This window comes from Solanum tuberosum, unplaced genomic scaffold (assembly GCF_000226075.1).
Source record: "Solanum tuberosum cultivar DM 1-3 516 R44 unplaced genomic scaffold, SolTub_3.0 scf00565, whole genome shotgun sequence".
NCBI classification, from domain to species: Eukaryota; Viridiplantae; Streptophyta; class Magnoliopsida; order Solanales; family Solanaceae; genus Solanum; species Solanum tuberosum.
Window position 1 is genome coordinate 67,327 of NW_006239482.1, and position 16,361 is coordinate 83,687.

The 16,361-nt window shown below is 36.0% G+C and overlaps 1 protein-coding gene across 3 annotated transcripts; it reads right to left on the reverse strand.

Annotated features, from left to right (window-relative positions):
- Positions 1 to 180: 180 nt before the first annotated feature.
- LOC102599578 (probable DNA primase large subunit) lies at positions 181 to 16,020 on the reverse strand. 3 transcript variants are annotated; one of them, XM_006365525.2, is made up of 20 exons: positions 15,838 to 16,019; positions 15,699 to 15,760; positions 15,518 to 15,621; positions 15,356 to 15,437; positions 15,223 to 15,282; positions 15,051 to 15,108; positions 14,947 to 14,966; positions 13,920 to 14,003; positions 9,693 to 9,757; positions 9,045 to 9,093; positions 8,911 to 8,958; positions 8,734 to 8,823; positions 8,507 to 8,566; positions 7,568 to 7,627; positions 6,479 to 6,553; positions 5,885 to 5,970; positions 1,138 to 1,231; positions 954 to 1,061; positions 582 to 651; positions 181 to 486 (listed from the first exon to the last, which is right to left on the reverse strand). In XM_006365525.2, the coding sequence occupies exons 1-19, from the start codon at positions 15,971 to 15,973 to the stop codon at positions 610 to 612; spliced, it is 1,383 nt and encodes a 460-aa protein (XP_006365587.1). In that variant the 5' UTR covers positions 15,974 to 16,019; the 3' UTR covers positions 181 to 486; positions 582 to 609. The 3 variants fall into 3 exon arrangements, with proteins under 3 accessions (XP_006365587.1, XP_006365586.1, XP_006365585.1); XM_006365524.2 differs by lacking the exon at positions 582 to 651 and having other exon boundaries at positions 185 to 486; positions 15,054 to 15,108; positions 15,838 to 16,020; XM_006365523.2 differs by lacking the exon at positions 582 to 651 and having other exon boundaries at positions 185 to 486; positions 15,838 to 16,020.
- Positions 16,021 to 16,361: the final 341 nt, after the last annotated feature.

Sequence of the window (16,361 nt, forward strand, 5' to 3'; positions counted from 1 at the left end):
CTCAAAATAGTTCCTTAACTTTAGGTTAAGACTCAAAGTGACCCTCGGATTTTTACTAATAGGCCCTCAAAGATAAGGACTATTTTAGGCTTTTTCTCAATTTCTACCATAAAGACTCGTAACGTATAACTTCTATCATGGATATTGCAATAATAAAGAGGGGGGAAAAGACGAAAATTATACATCTGCAGATCTACTGAGTAGAGAAATAAGAAAGAAGGCAAGGGTAAAGAGAGTGTCACATCACCTTCCTCCAGATATTTATAGATATAGATCTGAACAGGATTGAATTAATACAAGTTACAGACTTACAAGTCCACTAATGCTTTAAAACAATGGGATTGCATGGAAAAGTTGTATCTGGTGATTCAACTGCTTTCCCTTTTTATTTACTTCTTTGGACAAAAAAGGCATCAGCTCTTCTTTATAGTTAGTCCTGCATGGTCTCTTTGGATTCTTGCAGGTGCGAGTCAACCGGATCTTCCACTGCAGTTTCATGGGATGTTCATGCAAGGAAAATAAATATGGAAACAAGAAAATACAGTAGAATTCTACAGAATTTTATCAGAGACACGACTCACACAAGGGAGGCAACACGTCTATACTGCCCTACATTGAAGCTGTTGTTCCTTTTGGGTTGCTGGAACTCTTCTGAAAGTTGATTAACCGCAAAAACAAGATACATATTAAGGCATGATGTAAAATGTGAAAAGCCATGTGCCCACTGAAAGGACCACAATATTGAGGCAAGTTAGTCAAATAATAATGAAGCATTTCTCCTACACCAAATGCATTCGGCATCATACTTCTTCCTAAAGCAGGTAATGGAAACAAAGGAAAAATATTTTATCACATCGCATGATTAATTATACCACCAAATCCATAATCACAAATTCACAATGACAAAGATAACCTTTACAAACCATCTTAGTTTTACTCCATGAAGAACTTACCCGTGATTCCAAGATCCTCTGACTGTCATTGTAGTACTGATTTGGATGGTTAACCCCGGCATCACAAGATGAGCCATGAACAGCTTCAAAGGTCAAAGTGCATGCCAACTGCACAATTTTACAATCACAACATATGAAATAAGGTGACATAAAGCAGTGATAATTCATCAAATTATACACCAACCTGATAATGTCTATTTCGGACTTTGTCTATCACATCCTCCAGTGCTTGATTGCCTACTCTCATCCTGGTCAGAGCAGCTCTCAGATTCTCCTCACTGTTGAAGCAAATTTGGCAAGCCAATAAGGTAAAAGCTAATTGATAGTCTCTATCATCATATAGAGACAACAATAGGTCATCACATAAAGCGAAAGGCACCTCTTCTGTTTCTTTTACTGGTTCAATCTTTGAAACATAGAACAATTTGAAGATAATATCACTATTAAATTGCTTTTCACTCTTCCTTACTAATCAACTTCAGTTTCTGTCTCGACAGAATAACATGGAGACAATACATAGTCATAGATAGTCTTGTTGGATGGTACAACATGCAAAAAGAATTTTGTAAATATTAAGGCAGGCAACCTATATTATCTTTCAGTTCATGCATAGAACTACGAGTTCAAAAGATAAATGTGAATGTGCTATTAAAAAAGAAAAACATGGAATCTCATAAAGGAATTAGAGATTAAAAAAGAAAGTAAACAAACAAAATTCAAAGAGATACCCCTTCGGGGGTGGCCTAGTGGTTTGGACTTGGGACTTCTATGTTGGAGGTCTCAAGTTTGAAACCCCTTGCCAGCGAAAGCAAGGGGCTTGCCTTCTGGGTCGAGCTCGTCGCACCGGGCTTGCTTATTGTGGGTTACCTCTCCTATGTGGTTTGCGAGCTATTGCATAGGAGCAGGGGTTTTACCCTGTGCGCACCCAAAGGGTAGCGGCTGCAAGTTTCCGTTGTCATCAAAAAAAAAAAATTCAAAGAGATTAAAGATCAAGAGAATTTGGTGAAATTCGTGGTGTTAGCATAGTAATAGGTATATACAATCCTACTTAGAATAGGACTATTTTTTTGTCAATTTTGTGAAGTCGAGTGATCGACTTGCAAATATCTCACCAGGATCCTCATCGATCCTCGTATTAGTTACATTTGTAACAAGCTAGATACATTTGATTTGTATGCAATCAAATGATAGTAATAGGTATATACAATCCTACTTAGAATAGGACTATTTTTTTATATTTAATTTGTGTAGCACCGTGCCATCTTTCCGGTAACTACCTTTTTATAATCAATTTGTGTAGCACTGTGCCATCATTCTGGTGACTATTTTCTCATATCTGATTTGTGTAGCACAGTGACATCATTGACATCATTCTAGTGACTACTTTTTCATATCCTATATGTATAGCACCGTGCCATCCTTCTGGTAACTACTTTTTTATATCTGATTTGTGTAGTGTCGACTTTGTCGTGCATCTCTCCGAATTATTTTTCATATTTAATTTACATAGTACCGTAAATTTTATTTTTTTATTTTATTTTATTTTTTGATAACCGAGAAATCCGTCTGTGACCCGCCCTTTGGACCAATCTAGCCTTCTAAACTCGATGGATAATGGGCCCGCCCCTCTACCCTTCCCACTTAAATATCGGGCTTCGCTTTGCATGGTGTGGGCTTGAACCTGCGACCTAAGCCACAAATCCTCCACCTTTTGCCACTCGAGCTAGGCCTTGGGGGCAATAGTACCGTAAATTTTTCCGAACTACTTTCTCATATCTGGGTTGCATGGCATTGTGTCTTTTCGATGACTCCTCAGATTTGATTTGCAAAATTCCATTTGTCTTTCCGGTGACTCCTCAAATTTGATTACCATAGGGTTGTGACATCATTTCGACCCTACCCATATTATTTCTCTTTTTCAATAGGGTCATGCCATCAATTCGACCTTTCCTATATAATTTCTATTTTCTAGTTGGGTTGTGCTATCATTCCGACCCTACCCATATGATTTTATTTCTTAGACTTTGACCACTTTCAGCCATCAAATCTAATACTCCAACATATGAGCATGTTCCGGCCAATTTTTTGGTGACTTATTTAATATCGACTCATCTATTGATTCCAACACGATCCATATACTTTATATCAAATTTTGAGCACTTCATGGCCATTGTGAAGAAGTCTATAAGGAGAAACCACCTAATTTTGTTGCTCAAGGGGAGTTTAGTAGCCTTGTATGTCGATTACGTAAGTCACTCTATGGTCTAAAACAGTCTTTGCAAGCTTGGTTTGGGAAGTTCAACACTATAATTTTATTACTCTTTGTTTTATCGGCATTATGCATCAAATTCAGTATTTCATGAGAAGACTAAGCACATTGAGATTAACTGTCAATTTTGTGAAGTCGAGTGATCGACTTGCAAATATCTCACCAGGATCCTCATCGATCCTCGTATTAGTTACATTTGTAACAAGCTAGATACATTTGATTTGTATGCAATCAAATGTCTAGCTTAGGTATATACAATCCTACTTAGAATAGGAATAGGAATAGTATATAGTGTCTTGCTTAGAAAAGGATTGTATTATAGTGTCCTAGTTGGAAAAGATGTCTATTGTAGTGTCTATAAGTAGGGTCTCTCTGTAATAATGTAGAGACAACAATTCAATAATATTTTTTCCTATATTTCTCACAGTGGTATTATATTTCTAAGGCAAACACTCAATATCCAAGCAAGACACATTGTATTATCTAGGAATTAAGTGCAAGTTTGTGTAGTGAAAAAAGTTGTGACTATTGACTATTGTCCTTCAAACCTAAGATAAGCATATTGATACAAGGATCTCAATCCAACAAGTCCAAAAGTTTTAAAAAAAAAAATAGAACTGAGTCACTGACAAATAATAATGTCTTCTATTGCAAGTGCTGGGAAAAGAATTAAATAAATAAAAATTTGTTTACTCTAACAACTTAAGCTTTTAGATGAGATGGTCATGCGCTTCGACATGGTATCAGAGTCGAACTCATCCTAATTCTTGATTTATCCGATGTTAGACACCCTATACTTGGACTATATTGTTCACACTCCAATTGGCAAAAGGGGATGTTGAGTCCCATATTGGTGGTGGGATGGATACTTGGTCTCCCTATATGGTCTTGGATAGTCCTTACCTCATAAGCTAGCTTTTAAAATTCAATTAGACCCAATGCCTATTTTCTTATCATGGTAATAGAGCAGGCAAAAGTGCTAAATTTGAGTCTCGATGTCACTCATTATCAAAAAGAATTCCACGTGCCTAACCCATAGAGGCCAGGGGCATGTTGAGAATATAATTAAGTAAATAAAATTGTGCTATCTAACACAATTTAAGTTTTTAGATGAAATGGTCATACACTTCAACAGAACATTTAAGCAAATATTTATGGTCGACAACCAATAGCTTGCACTAACATAACTATAAAATGAGTTTATCTTCTATGATGTAGTTCTCATGTTCAAGATACATAAAATGGTGTCCAACCCAAGGGCGGAGCTACAATGGGTTGAGGGTGTTTAATTGACACCCTTCGTTAGAAAATTATCTGGTGTATATAGATAAAATATTGTTTAGTATGATTATATATTATGTTTTGGACACCCTTGCAACAACTTGATGGGTAGCTCAGTGGTAGAAGCTCTCCTTGAAAAGTCAAGGTTGTGTGTTGTTCGTGTGTTTGCAGGTTCGATTCCTGCAAGTTGTTATTTTATTTTTCAAAATTTCTGACTCTTTAAAATAATAATAATTAATTATTTTCTATATCTATTAATTAAGTAATTATAATAATTAATAAATTTGTTATTTCTGAATTGTTATTTATTAAAATAATTATTAATTAGTGATATAAAATATAAAATATATAAAAATGAATAAATATATCAATTATTGATTCTACTCTATGTTCTTATGTCTCATTGCTATCATTACCTTTGTAAAAACTTAACAGTATTTTTTTAAACTGTTTGTTCACTTAATATTTAATTAAATATGATCGATTAGTTACACATTTTGACTTTTAAAATTTTGGAGCATTCATTCCACAAAAAAAAAATCAATCACTAATAAGACGTAGTTTGACTTATGAAAAAATTTGGCACATCCATTTTTCAAAAAAAAAAAATACTTATAACTTGGACACCCTTCCTGAAAATCCTGGCTACGCTATTGGTCCAACCCTCCATAAGACTACAACACTCGAAGGTACTAACTACAACTGCTCATTACAGGAATCAAGAATTTAGTATCTAATCGAGGAGATGGGATTTTTCTTTACTTGGGGATAGGTAATGAAGCTAGAAATTCCACCTTTTCTAAACCTTGATATTGATTAAGCTCTCTTGAACTTCCTAAATGGTCTCAATTCTATTTAACATGGATTAAGGATTTAACTGTTTTTCTTTTTCTTGTTGGCACTCAGTGAAGCACACAAGCAAGAATAATCCAAACTCACACTGGGAAGGCCTACAATTCAAGCAAAATGCTTGCTCCCAGAACTATCAACTGGGTTTTTCTCCCTTTTTCTTTTGGTAGGAATTGGACTTCCTAGAAACTTGCAACTATGCATTAACCCATACAACTTCCTAAAATCTTAGATGTCCAAAAAATCTGTTAGCAAATTGCAGGATAATAAGAAGTTGTGCTTAATCAGTGACAACCTGGAAGACCTCATTATCTCATCATGTTGCATCAAGAACATGCTACAGCCTACACATCATGCAGATGGAAGCAAAAACATGAAAAGTCACTTGGCAGAGATGAAAGAAGCGATCGGAAAGTTAATTTGTCTCAGAGCGTCAGGAATAAACATGGGCAATGAGCATCTCATGTTGTATAAAAGCAACAATTGCTCACTTCAGTGAACAAGATCAAATGCAACAGAAGATCAGTCTGACCTGAAATGACGATATGGACAGCCATGGTGATCTCCAACTCCAGGAGTTGATGATATAATCTTTTGACAAGAATAAGGTGTGTAATCCTGCACTCTTGCAAGAAAGTAATACGGGTCGTTTAGAAATCAAAGGGAGAAAAGAATGCAAAAGCTCAACCAAAAAAAGAAAAAATAGCACAAGATGTAGAAATATTCGCTCTCTTATTTTCAGTCTTTACATCTATCAGCAGAATCTTGAAACTATTCCAATGTTCTATGCTGACTCATGGGCATTCAAAGGAACAGAGAACTCGAAAGAAGACGGACAAAAGTCATTTTCTTCTGCTTTTTTCCTGCTTAAAAGAGAGAACAGAAGTGAAAGTTGATATCCAGAACTAGAAGAATTTGTTCTTTTTGTATTTCTTCTCTTGGTTGTTTCAGACATTAGAGCTCTTTTTCGTGTGTTACATTTGTTTTGTTTTTTTCGCAAGGTACTTCTCAGTTATAATACAGAATAGAATGTTCCAGCTTCCATCACAACTATGGAATACCAAATGCATAGACATTCTCACGAACTCTACATTTTCTGCAGTGCAACTTCAAATAAGTTACTTACCGTTCTCTTTCCTTCTTTCCCATAGTTGTGTCGTATGCTGTATGCATATTCTTTATCAAATCTTTCAGCACCAACCTACAAGAAAAATTTATGCACTTAATTTTCCAGAGAAAATGAACACATCTGAGACCACCTTCTTCAGAAGGTGGAAGCCATATCATCTGACAACCTTTCTTATCATTTGTTCACAGTCTATTCTCTCCTTATCCATAGTGGTAAATCTATCTCTAGATAAGACACAAATATAGCATGTACAAGGAAAACTGAGGGAAACTCTTCTCCACAGTGCTTCTTGCCTCTAATAGCCTGCTCATGTTTGGACATGTTCAGTCCATTACATTCGACAGAGGAAAACACTTGCAATGTGTAAAAAAATAAATACATATCATCTGACAACCTTTCTTATCATTTGTTCACAGTCTATTCTCTCCTTATCCATAGTGGTAAATCTATCTCTAGATAAGACACAAATATAGCATGTACAAGGAAAACTGAGGGAAACTCTTCTCCACAGTGCTTCTTGCCTCTAATAGCCTGCTCATGTTTGGACATGTTCAGTCCATTACATTCGACAGAGGAAAACACTTGCAATGTGTAAAAAAATAAATACATATCATCTGACAACCTTTCTTATCATTTGTTCACAGTCTATTCTCTCCTTATCCATAGTGGTAAATCTATCTCTAGATAAGACACAAATATAGCATGTACAAGGAAAACTGAGGGAAACTCTTCTCCACAGTGCTTCTTGCCTCTAATAGCCTGCTCATGTTTGGACATGTTCAGTCCATTACATTCGACAGAGGAAAACACTTGCAATGTGTAAAAAAATAAATACATATCATCTGACAACCTTTCTTATCATTTGTTCACAGTCTATTCTCTCCTTATCCATAGTGGTAAATCTATCTCTAGATAAGACACAAATATAGCATGTACAAGGAAAACTGAGGGAAACTCTTCTCCACAGTGCTTCTTGCCTCTAATAGCCTGCTCATGTTTGGACATGTTCAGTCCATTACATTCGACAGAGGAAAACACTTGCAATGTGTAAAAAAATAAATACATAGAGCACTAAATACTGCTTACTTTTCGGGAGAACTCAGCTCTCCAGAATGCAAGGGCATCATCCAACTTCAATCCAACACCCTACAAATAAAGCAAAACACTGTCAAAGAATGAACAGTGAAGAATTGATTCTTAGGATCGCTCATTGAGAGAACCTCAAACTAATACTCATGTTCTTGTAGATATCCACGTGCTTCAACCAAAGAATCTGTAACTCTAAACAAATTATTGACAAGAAGAGAGCCCTAATAGAACAAAAGAGAACTTCATGACTCTTTTCTTCTTTTTTCCTCTTAACTTACTTTCTTTCTTGACTGATCAAAACTGTAGGATAAAAATTGTTCTATACCACTAAGCCTATTTCCTATTTTTTAAAAGCAATTACTTCTTAACCTCATCCAGAACCATTTCTTTGACCACCTTCTAGCTTTGGTAAATCCTTTTGCTTTTTATTCTTCACATCTTTCTCTCTGGAAGGCATATATTTGACCAGAATCCTTGAATGCATAGTTTCTGTTAATCAAATTATTAATCATCCATTTTCTATTATGTCATGTGCAATAGCTAGCACATGTTGTTCAATAACAAAGGAACGTCTGTTGGAGAATTCTTATTTGCAGAAAATTTCTAAATTCAGTTGTATTGAGTTTCCTTTTTGTATAAACAATTGGAAAGCAATAATATATTGTCATAAATAACCCCAATCCCCCCTCCCTCAAACCAATAAAGAGAGAGGAACGACTGCATGAATACGATTCAACATCGATGAATCACCTAGAAGGAAAGTTTGTGATTTATTTTGGTGTAAATCAAAGACAAAAATGAATATAATGGATTGCTATACAGCGGAATAAAATATGTGAGTGCTCGGAGCAATGAAGTTCCATTAATCCTGTTAACACATCTAAAAAAATAGTCAATTTTTTTAGGCAAAATCCTCATCAACCCTGATAATATAACCTTGAGAAATAGACCAAGTTGCATCCTCCCTCCATGCTTCAGATGATGATCCTCTCGTAGCTGCAATAATTCATAAACCATAGTGAAGGCGAACTTTTTGGAAAAGAAGGTGCAGTACCAAAACATCATAACTGCTTAAAAGTACAACAATTAAGAGATAATATGACAGTAAACCCTAAAAGGAACATATGATGTTACTGAACTTAGTTTCTTGATCAACTTCTAACCTTTTCGAAAAGATGATGCATACATAGAGGGAATGAACTCTTAGCAATCTGGTCAATGTCTTTTAGTGATATTTCTGCATGTTCTCTCGGCTGAAACAAAGGTTGGATTAGTCAAGTGAACGCAACAAGAACGTTGCAACTGCAGAAGTAGATGATAATAAAGGAGCTCTAAACCACCTGGCTATAATCAGGACCCAGGTAACTTGTGGATAAGGCTTCAATAATCTAAAATATTGAAGGGAAGTTAGGTTTAGACATTGAGGAACATAAACAATCTTTGAGTGCAACTTCAAAACTAGCTCAATACTCACAGGAACCAAACGGTCCTTCTCCTGTTCTCTGATCATCGAGGTCCATTTTCTGAAATCAGTAAACTGAAACTTCTAAATATCTAATGATGGAACCTAAGTTTTAACTTTAAAAGGAGTAAATAGATAAAATTCCAAAAGCAACATGCTAGATGAAATGTCAGATGAACTCAACAACACATAGTCAGCTTAATGAGTTCCTGATATAGAAGAAATCTGACCGATGACAAATGTGGTCTCTCTAAACCATCAAAACTCAGATATAAGAAAAGCAAGAGAAAATGAGAAACCTGACGCACAAAGTGGAAATGCACATGCTAATGACTAGAGGCTTACAAATAAAGCAGTAAACAAATCAATTCTCTTTGTTGTCTGATATATTGTTTATTCTTGGATGAGAAGCTGAACGAATTTGTTCAGCGATCCAGTTTCTAATGTGACATGCTCAACTAATTTGAAGCACTGCAGTCATTGAGAATCAAGTTCCGGAAAGGATAATTTCATTTTTACGACAAGAAATCAGCTTGAAACAAAGTTTAAAATAGTGAAAATAAGAGAAGTTACTTTCAATAATTGTTACTTTTAAGATGTTGCTTATCTAAGAATGGGTATGCTCATCTTTCCATGAAGACCAAAACTGGGGCAACCAACCTGTTTGTCAGCACTAGTGCTTTCGAAAGATGACTCCGAAACTGCGTGATAACTAGTGAAACCACCTGCAAGAATAAGCTATGTCACAGGAATTGGTGTATTGATATTAACATATTCATTTGGATGCTTCTGTGAGAAATATAGGAGAAATATATTATTGAAATTGTGTATCTACATTATTACATTGAGATCCTATTTATAGACACTACATTGGACTCCTTCTCAAATTAGGATTCATATTCCTATTCCTATCCATATTCTTATTCTAAGTAACACTACCCCTCAAGCTGGTGCATACAAATCATATGTACCTAGCTTGTTACAGATACAATGAATACGAGGACCGGTGAGAGACTTGGTGAAGATATTTGCAAGTTGATCATTCGACTAAACAAATTTTGTAACAATATCTCTTGAGAGTATCTTTTCTCTGACAAAGTGAGAGTCAATCTCAATGTGCTTAGTCCTTTCATGAAACACTGGATTTGATGCGATATGAAGGGCCCCTTGATTATCACACACAAGTTCCATTGGACTGATTTCGTCAAATTTTAGGTCTCTGAGCAGCTGTTTGATCCAAACTAGCTCACAAATTGTTGCAGCCATTGCTCAATATTCTTATTCTGCACTAGATCGAGCAACCACACTCGGTTTCTTACTCTTCCAGGACACCAAATTACCTCCTACTAAAACACAATATCCTGATGTCGAACGTCTATCGGAGGGTAATCCTGCCCAATCAGCGTCTGTATATCCAGTGATATGCTCATGGCCTTGATAGTAGTCCTTTACCAGGAGCTAACTTTATATGTCGCAGAATACAAACAATTACTTCCCAATGACTATCACAAGGGGAAATCATAAGCTGACTTACACTCGCAGAAAAAGAGATGTCAAGTCTAGTCACTTCAAGATAATCAGCTTTCCAACCACCCATCTATACCTTTCAGGATTACTGAGTGGCTCCCCCTATCCTGAAAGGAGTTTAACATTCGAATCTATAAGAGTGTCAATGGGTCTACATCCCATCATTCTTGTCTCATCAAGAATGTCTAAGGCATACTTGCGTTAAGAAATAACAATACCTGATCTAGACTGAGCAACCTCAATACCTAGAAAATACTTCAGCCTAGAAATGCTTAAAGAGATGTAGCTTCAAATGAGTGATACCATCTTGATCGTTGTCAGTGATAACAATATCATCAACATAAACAACAAAATAAATAAACAATTTTGTGCAGAATGCCGATTAAACACAGAGTGATCAGCTTCACTATGAGTCATACCAAACCACTATGTTATGTCCCTCTAGACTCTGTTCTTTATGTTCCTGGTTCTCCTTTTAATCTAGCATTTGTTAGTCGTTTGACACGTGCCCTACATTGTGGCATAACCTTGTTTGATGATTCTTTTCTCATGTAGGACAGCAGTACGGGACAGATGATTGGCACAGGACATGAATCACAAGGCCTTTACTATCTAACCTCTTCAAATTCCTTCACAACATGCTCCGATACAGATCCTCCAGCCCTAATTCACAAACCTTTTGGACACCCGAGTCTATCCAAGCTACAGATGATGGTGCCTAGTTTGCCTAGTTTATCCACATTAGATTGTGAGTTATGTCAACTTGGGAAACACATTCGTGCTACATTTACCCATATTAGTAAGAGTCGTTCAGTGTATTTTTTCATTAGTTCATTCTGTTATTTGCGGTCCTAGTAGAGTCAGTTCACCCTTAGGTTTTCATTATTTTGTTAGTTTCATTGATGATTATTCAAGATGCACTTGGGTTTTCTTAATGAAAGATCGTTCTGGGTTATTTTCTATATTCAAAAGTTTCTTTGTTGAAATACAATCAGTTTGGTGTTTCCATTCGTACTTTTTGTAGTGATAATGCCTTAGAATACTTATCCTCCCAATTTCAGAAATTTATGACTCACCGAGGAATTATTCACCAAGCTTCTTGTCCTTACACCCCTCAATAGAATGGTGTGGGAAAAAGGAATAATAGACATATCATTGAGACAGCTTGCACTCTCCTCATTGAATCCCATGTTCCGTAGCGTTTTTGGGGTGATGCAATCCTTGCATCTTGTTATTTGGCTTTTCCAACCCCTTTTGGTTTTGTTTGGATCCAATTGGCCAAAGTAATAGCAAGAAGAGATTGTGAATAAACAATATCAGACAGAGGTGATATGTTACCAAAAATATGATTAGAAGCGCCCGAGTCCATGACCCATGATCCGAGAGCACTAGACTGTGAAACACAAGCATAAGTATTAGTCGCAACATGAACATTAGGCTGAGTAACCGAGGCTACTTGTGGAGATGTTTGCTTACTTGCTTGATACCGAAGGAACTCATCATATTCTACCTGAGCAATATGAGCATTATTAGGTGGTCGTTTGGTTTTGTTTGGATCCAATTGGCCAGAGTAATAGCAAGAAGAGATTGTGACTAAACAATATCAGACAAAGGTGATATGTTACCAAAAATATGATCAGAAGCGCCCGAGTCCATGACCCATAATCCGAGCGTACTAGACTGTGAAACACAAGCATAAGAATTACCCGCAACATGAACATTAGGCTGAGTAACCGAGGCTACTTGTGGAGATGTTTGCTTACTTGCTTGATACTGAAGGAACTCATCATATTCTGCTTGAGCAATATGAGCATTATTAGGTGGTCGATCAGGCTGAGCAACAGATGCTACTTGTGGAATGGAGATGTTTGCTTAATTGTGCGATTTCAAAGGGACTTATTATATTCCTTTATAGCAATAGGATCATAACTCGATGGTGGACCATACAAAGTAGGACATATGTCACAAGTGTGTCCAAGCTTATGACAATAACTACACTTGGATCGAGATCTTCCAAAAAGACCTCCTCGCCAATTCTCCATAGGCTAATATATTCGTTTGTCTATGATTTGAGATGCCAAAATAGAGTCGTCAATGGTGAATGATGAAACTACTTTGTTGCTGGGATGCGCGGCTAGACGAAGTAGACAAGAAAATAATTCATCAATTATAGGTATGGTAGGACTAGCTAAAATCTGATCACGCCCTGAATCATGGTCAGGGTGAAGTCCAACAAGTGTAAGAACTAGAAACAACGTTTGTTTGTGCTTTTGTTATTTGTTCACATTCGTAGTGACGGGCATCAACATTTCAAATTCCTCCATAACTGCTTGTACCTATCCTAAGTAGACATCAAATTCTTGTTTCTTTAAATTGGTCATTCTAGATATTACATCATAGAATCGAGATATATCATTAGTATTTAAAGCACGAGCCCTTTCCCAAACTAAATAGCATGTCTGGGATGGGCAAAACATGGGCATTAACTTAGAGTCGATAGATCACCATAAAATACTACATAATTGAGCAACAACCTTCTCCCATTGTGCTTTGGCTTTATCATCTACCTCACTAACCTTTGCCTTTTCATCTACCACACTAGCATTGTTGATTAAGTGATCTTGGGCGCCTTGGTCCTTGCACCACAACTCAACCGAAGAACCCAAGCTAAATAGCTTGAGCTTCCCATTAATGGTTCTGTAGTGATCATAGCACTACTTCCTATATTCTTGGAGCCAAAAATATCAATTTCGAACGACATATTGTGAAATAAGAAATTTTTTTTTTGATAACCGAGAAATCCGTCTGTGACCCGCCCTTTGGACCAATCACAACCTTCTAAGAAGTAGTATTTTGGGGACCTAAATCTGATTACTGGAATGGCTGACTGCTAGAACTGGAATTGGAACCGTTGGAAATAAATCTGACTGCCGGAAAAAGAGATCCGATCACCAAAAACTGATCTGGAATCAAGAAAAAAATTATATGGTCAGCCTCGAAATTAAGAGGCGACCCCACAGGAAAAAAGAAAATTGCTGAAAAACACTACCAAAAAATGTTATCTTCTTGGGCAGCAATTCAGGACACCGGAAAATTGCACAGTGACGGCTGATTTAATTTTCTCACCATTGTTCTGATACCATGTGAGAAATATAGGAGAAATATATTATTGAAATTGCGTATCTACATTATTACATTGAGACCCTATTTATAGACACTACATTGGACACCTTTTCAAATTAGGATTCGTATTCCTATGACTCTTTTTCCAATTAGGATTCCTATTCTTATCTCTATTCTAAGTAGGATTTATATATTTATTCATATTCTAACAGCTTCCATAAAAATACAACGAACTACCTGATTGATGGCGATATATGCATTCCCTTTTTGAATAAATACTCGTCGACCTGCCACAAGCTCTGGCACCTCCTCAAATGGAACCTTGAGTTATTAAAACCAAAATAATATAAGAGAAAACTCAACCAGAACCTCCTAAAGCAAAATCTCATTCAAACAAGATAAACAGTCCTTTTTGACGCTTTATTTTCCTAGCATAATATAATTGACAACCTGTCTTATAGTTCCTACTGAGCCAATCATGAAAAATGGTCAGCCACATCAAGAGGTCTACACTCAAAATCGTAGCCACTTCTATTTCTTACAATCCCCAACAAGCATGCTGGTCAAACCAAAGAAGTTTCTTAAGTAAATTGATCTGTCGATTCATACACATGTAGCTATTAGGCAACAATTCTTTCGATTCTGAAATGGAAGTATACAAGTATAATATGGTCAACGACATCTTTCTTTTGCACTCCTCTACATAGATGTTCATGCAGACCCACTGTTGTTTTGGCTGATGTTGCTCAGGCTTAAGTATGGGTATACTGGTGCAGAACTAGAGGTTAGGTTCTTCATTACATAAAATTTAGTATTCAGAGGTATGAATCTCAGAGTGGGCAAGGATGCTGGGGTACGGCGAATAAATGTGAATTATGACATTGATACATACGTATCGGATCAATTAAAAGTTGTTGAGCTAAAACTAATAAATTTAATACATTATAAATACCTGATATTCTATTCATAAGATATCTCATCACTCATGTATAGCAAAGTGTTCATACTTTATATGAATAGATGCCACAAACTCAAAAATAAAGCCAAATACCCAATCAATCTACATTTCTTGGTCATAGATGTAACCAAAGTACCCAAAATAAGTTAACCAAATTTGGTGCGGATCCCACACCCAAAGCCTATCAGATCTACTTGGGTGCAGCAGAAATTTTAAAGGGGCCCAAGCTACATAGCTATTGGCTCCTTTATTACTTCCATTTTCTTTTACCAGGGGGGTTAAGCATTGCAAAAGTCAAGAGCATACCTTGTAATAGATAGCATCAGCTGCAAATAATCAAAATCATGAAGTTAATGACTTAAATAGTATCAAAATAGAAGTTCACGATTGGAATTACAAAAGAGTACTACTACTTGTAATAGGTTGGCCTATGGAGCGTGCAATTTGGTTCAATTTTTCCTTCACACTCTGCATCATAAGCAAGATAGGCGTAAATAAAATATGCATCACCAATATATTGCCGAAAAGTAAAACTTCAATGTAGTGGTATTAAGAGAAGAAAAATCTTTTTAAAATATTTACCTCATATTCAGCAGTGGTGACAGCTTTGTATGGAAGATCAAACTCTGCCATTAGCGCTCTCTGCGTCCAAATTTATTATATCACAAACAATAAGCATAAAGATGTTGTGAGAGGAATAGAAAATGTGGCAAACCTGAATTTCAGAAGGTTCATCGCGGAAACGGTAACGAAATAAGGTAGTTTCAATTGAAAGAAACCATTTTCTTAACTCCTCCCTAAAAGATTAAGTTATATATATTAAAGAATGGATTGTTAGAATTATGGAAAATGGAAAAAGGCAAAAAATGGTACTCACGTCCTGCAATAAACAAGTCGCAAAACAAAATGTGAAATTATGTCCTTATTAAGGAGCTCAGATGAATGTTGATGCCTCATATTTGTTTTCCACAGATCCAACACCTAATTTTGAAAGCAGTAAGATGAATCCAATTGTAGAATGTAGAAAGAAATAAAATATACTACTAAAATAGAGTTACCAATTTCTCCATTTCATCGGGCTTCTTTCCTCTAGACAAAGCATCCGAAATACCTTTAAGAACTTGATTGAATTAAGAAAAATAAAATTAGTAAGCGCAGAGGAAGGAAATGAGATCTGAAAGTTTATAGTTTGAGTACCTCGGAAGCGATCAATGGCGTAAAGCTCAAAATCTTCAAGACGGACTTCAAGTGGAGGGGCCGAGCGATAGAGAGGAAGTGTTGAACCGACGCCGGTGGACACCAAAGATTTCCTCTGAGACCTTACCGCTTCCATCCTTTCCTATCAGTTTCCTTCAACACAGTAACGCTATATGAGTAAGAGTAAATGGGTCTAAGTACAAAATGGCGGGAAACATTTCCCTCCCCTTTCGGCCTCTAGGCCCATTCATTATCCTTTTTATTCAATTCTTTTTTCTTTCTTTCTTTTTTATTATTCTTAAAAGTTTATTTTATATATTTTATTTGATTTCATGCAATCTTTTGTATTATCTAATTATGTTTCTTATTTTCATTAGCGTAATTTCATTTGTATTCTAATTTTTAAATTAAAGTAGAATTCATTGTTGAGTAAGGTTATAGACTTACGTTTCCCTTTTCTTCTAAATCATATTTTATGTATGTTATGTTGAAATTTGACATAAGAGTATTATGTGAATTTTTTA

Excerpts from the sequence above, each read along its gene's own strand:
- LOC102599578 (XM_006365523.2), bottom strand. The coding sequence starts at position 15,973 with ATGGAAGCGGTAAGGTCTCAGAGGAAATCTTTGGTGTCCACCGGCGTC. Across the intron at positions 15,438-15,517 it reads CGACTTGTTTATTGCAGGAC|GGAGGAGTTAAGAAAATGGT; the intron begins GTGAGTACCATT and ends TTAATCTTTTAG. Across the intron at positions 15,283-15,355 it reads ATGAACCTTCTGAAATTCAG|AGAGCGCTAATGGCAGAGTT; the intron begins GTTTGCCACATT and ends ATTTGGACGCAG.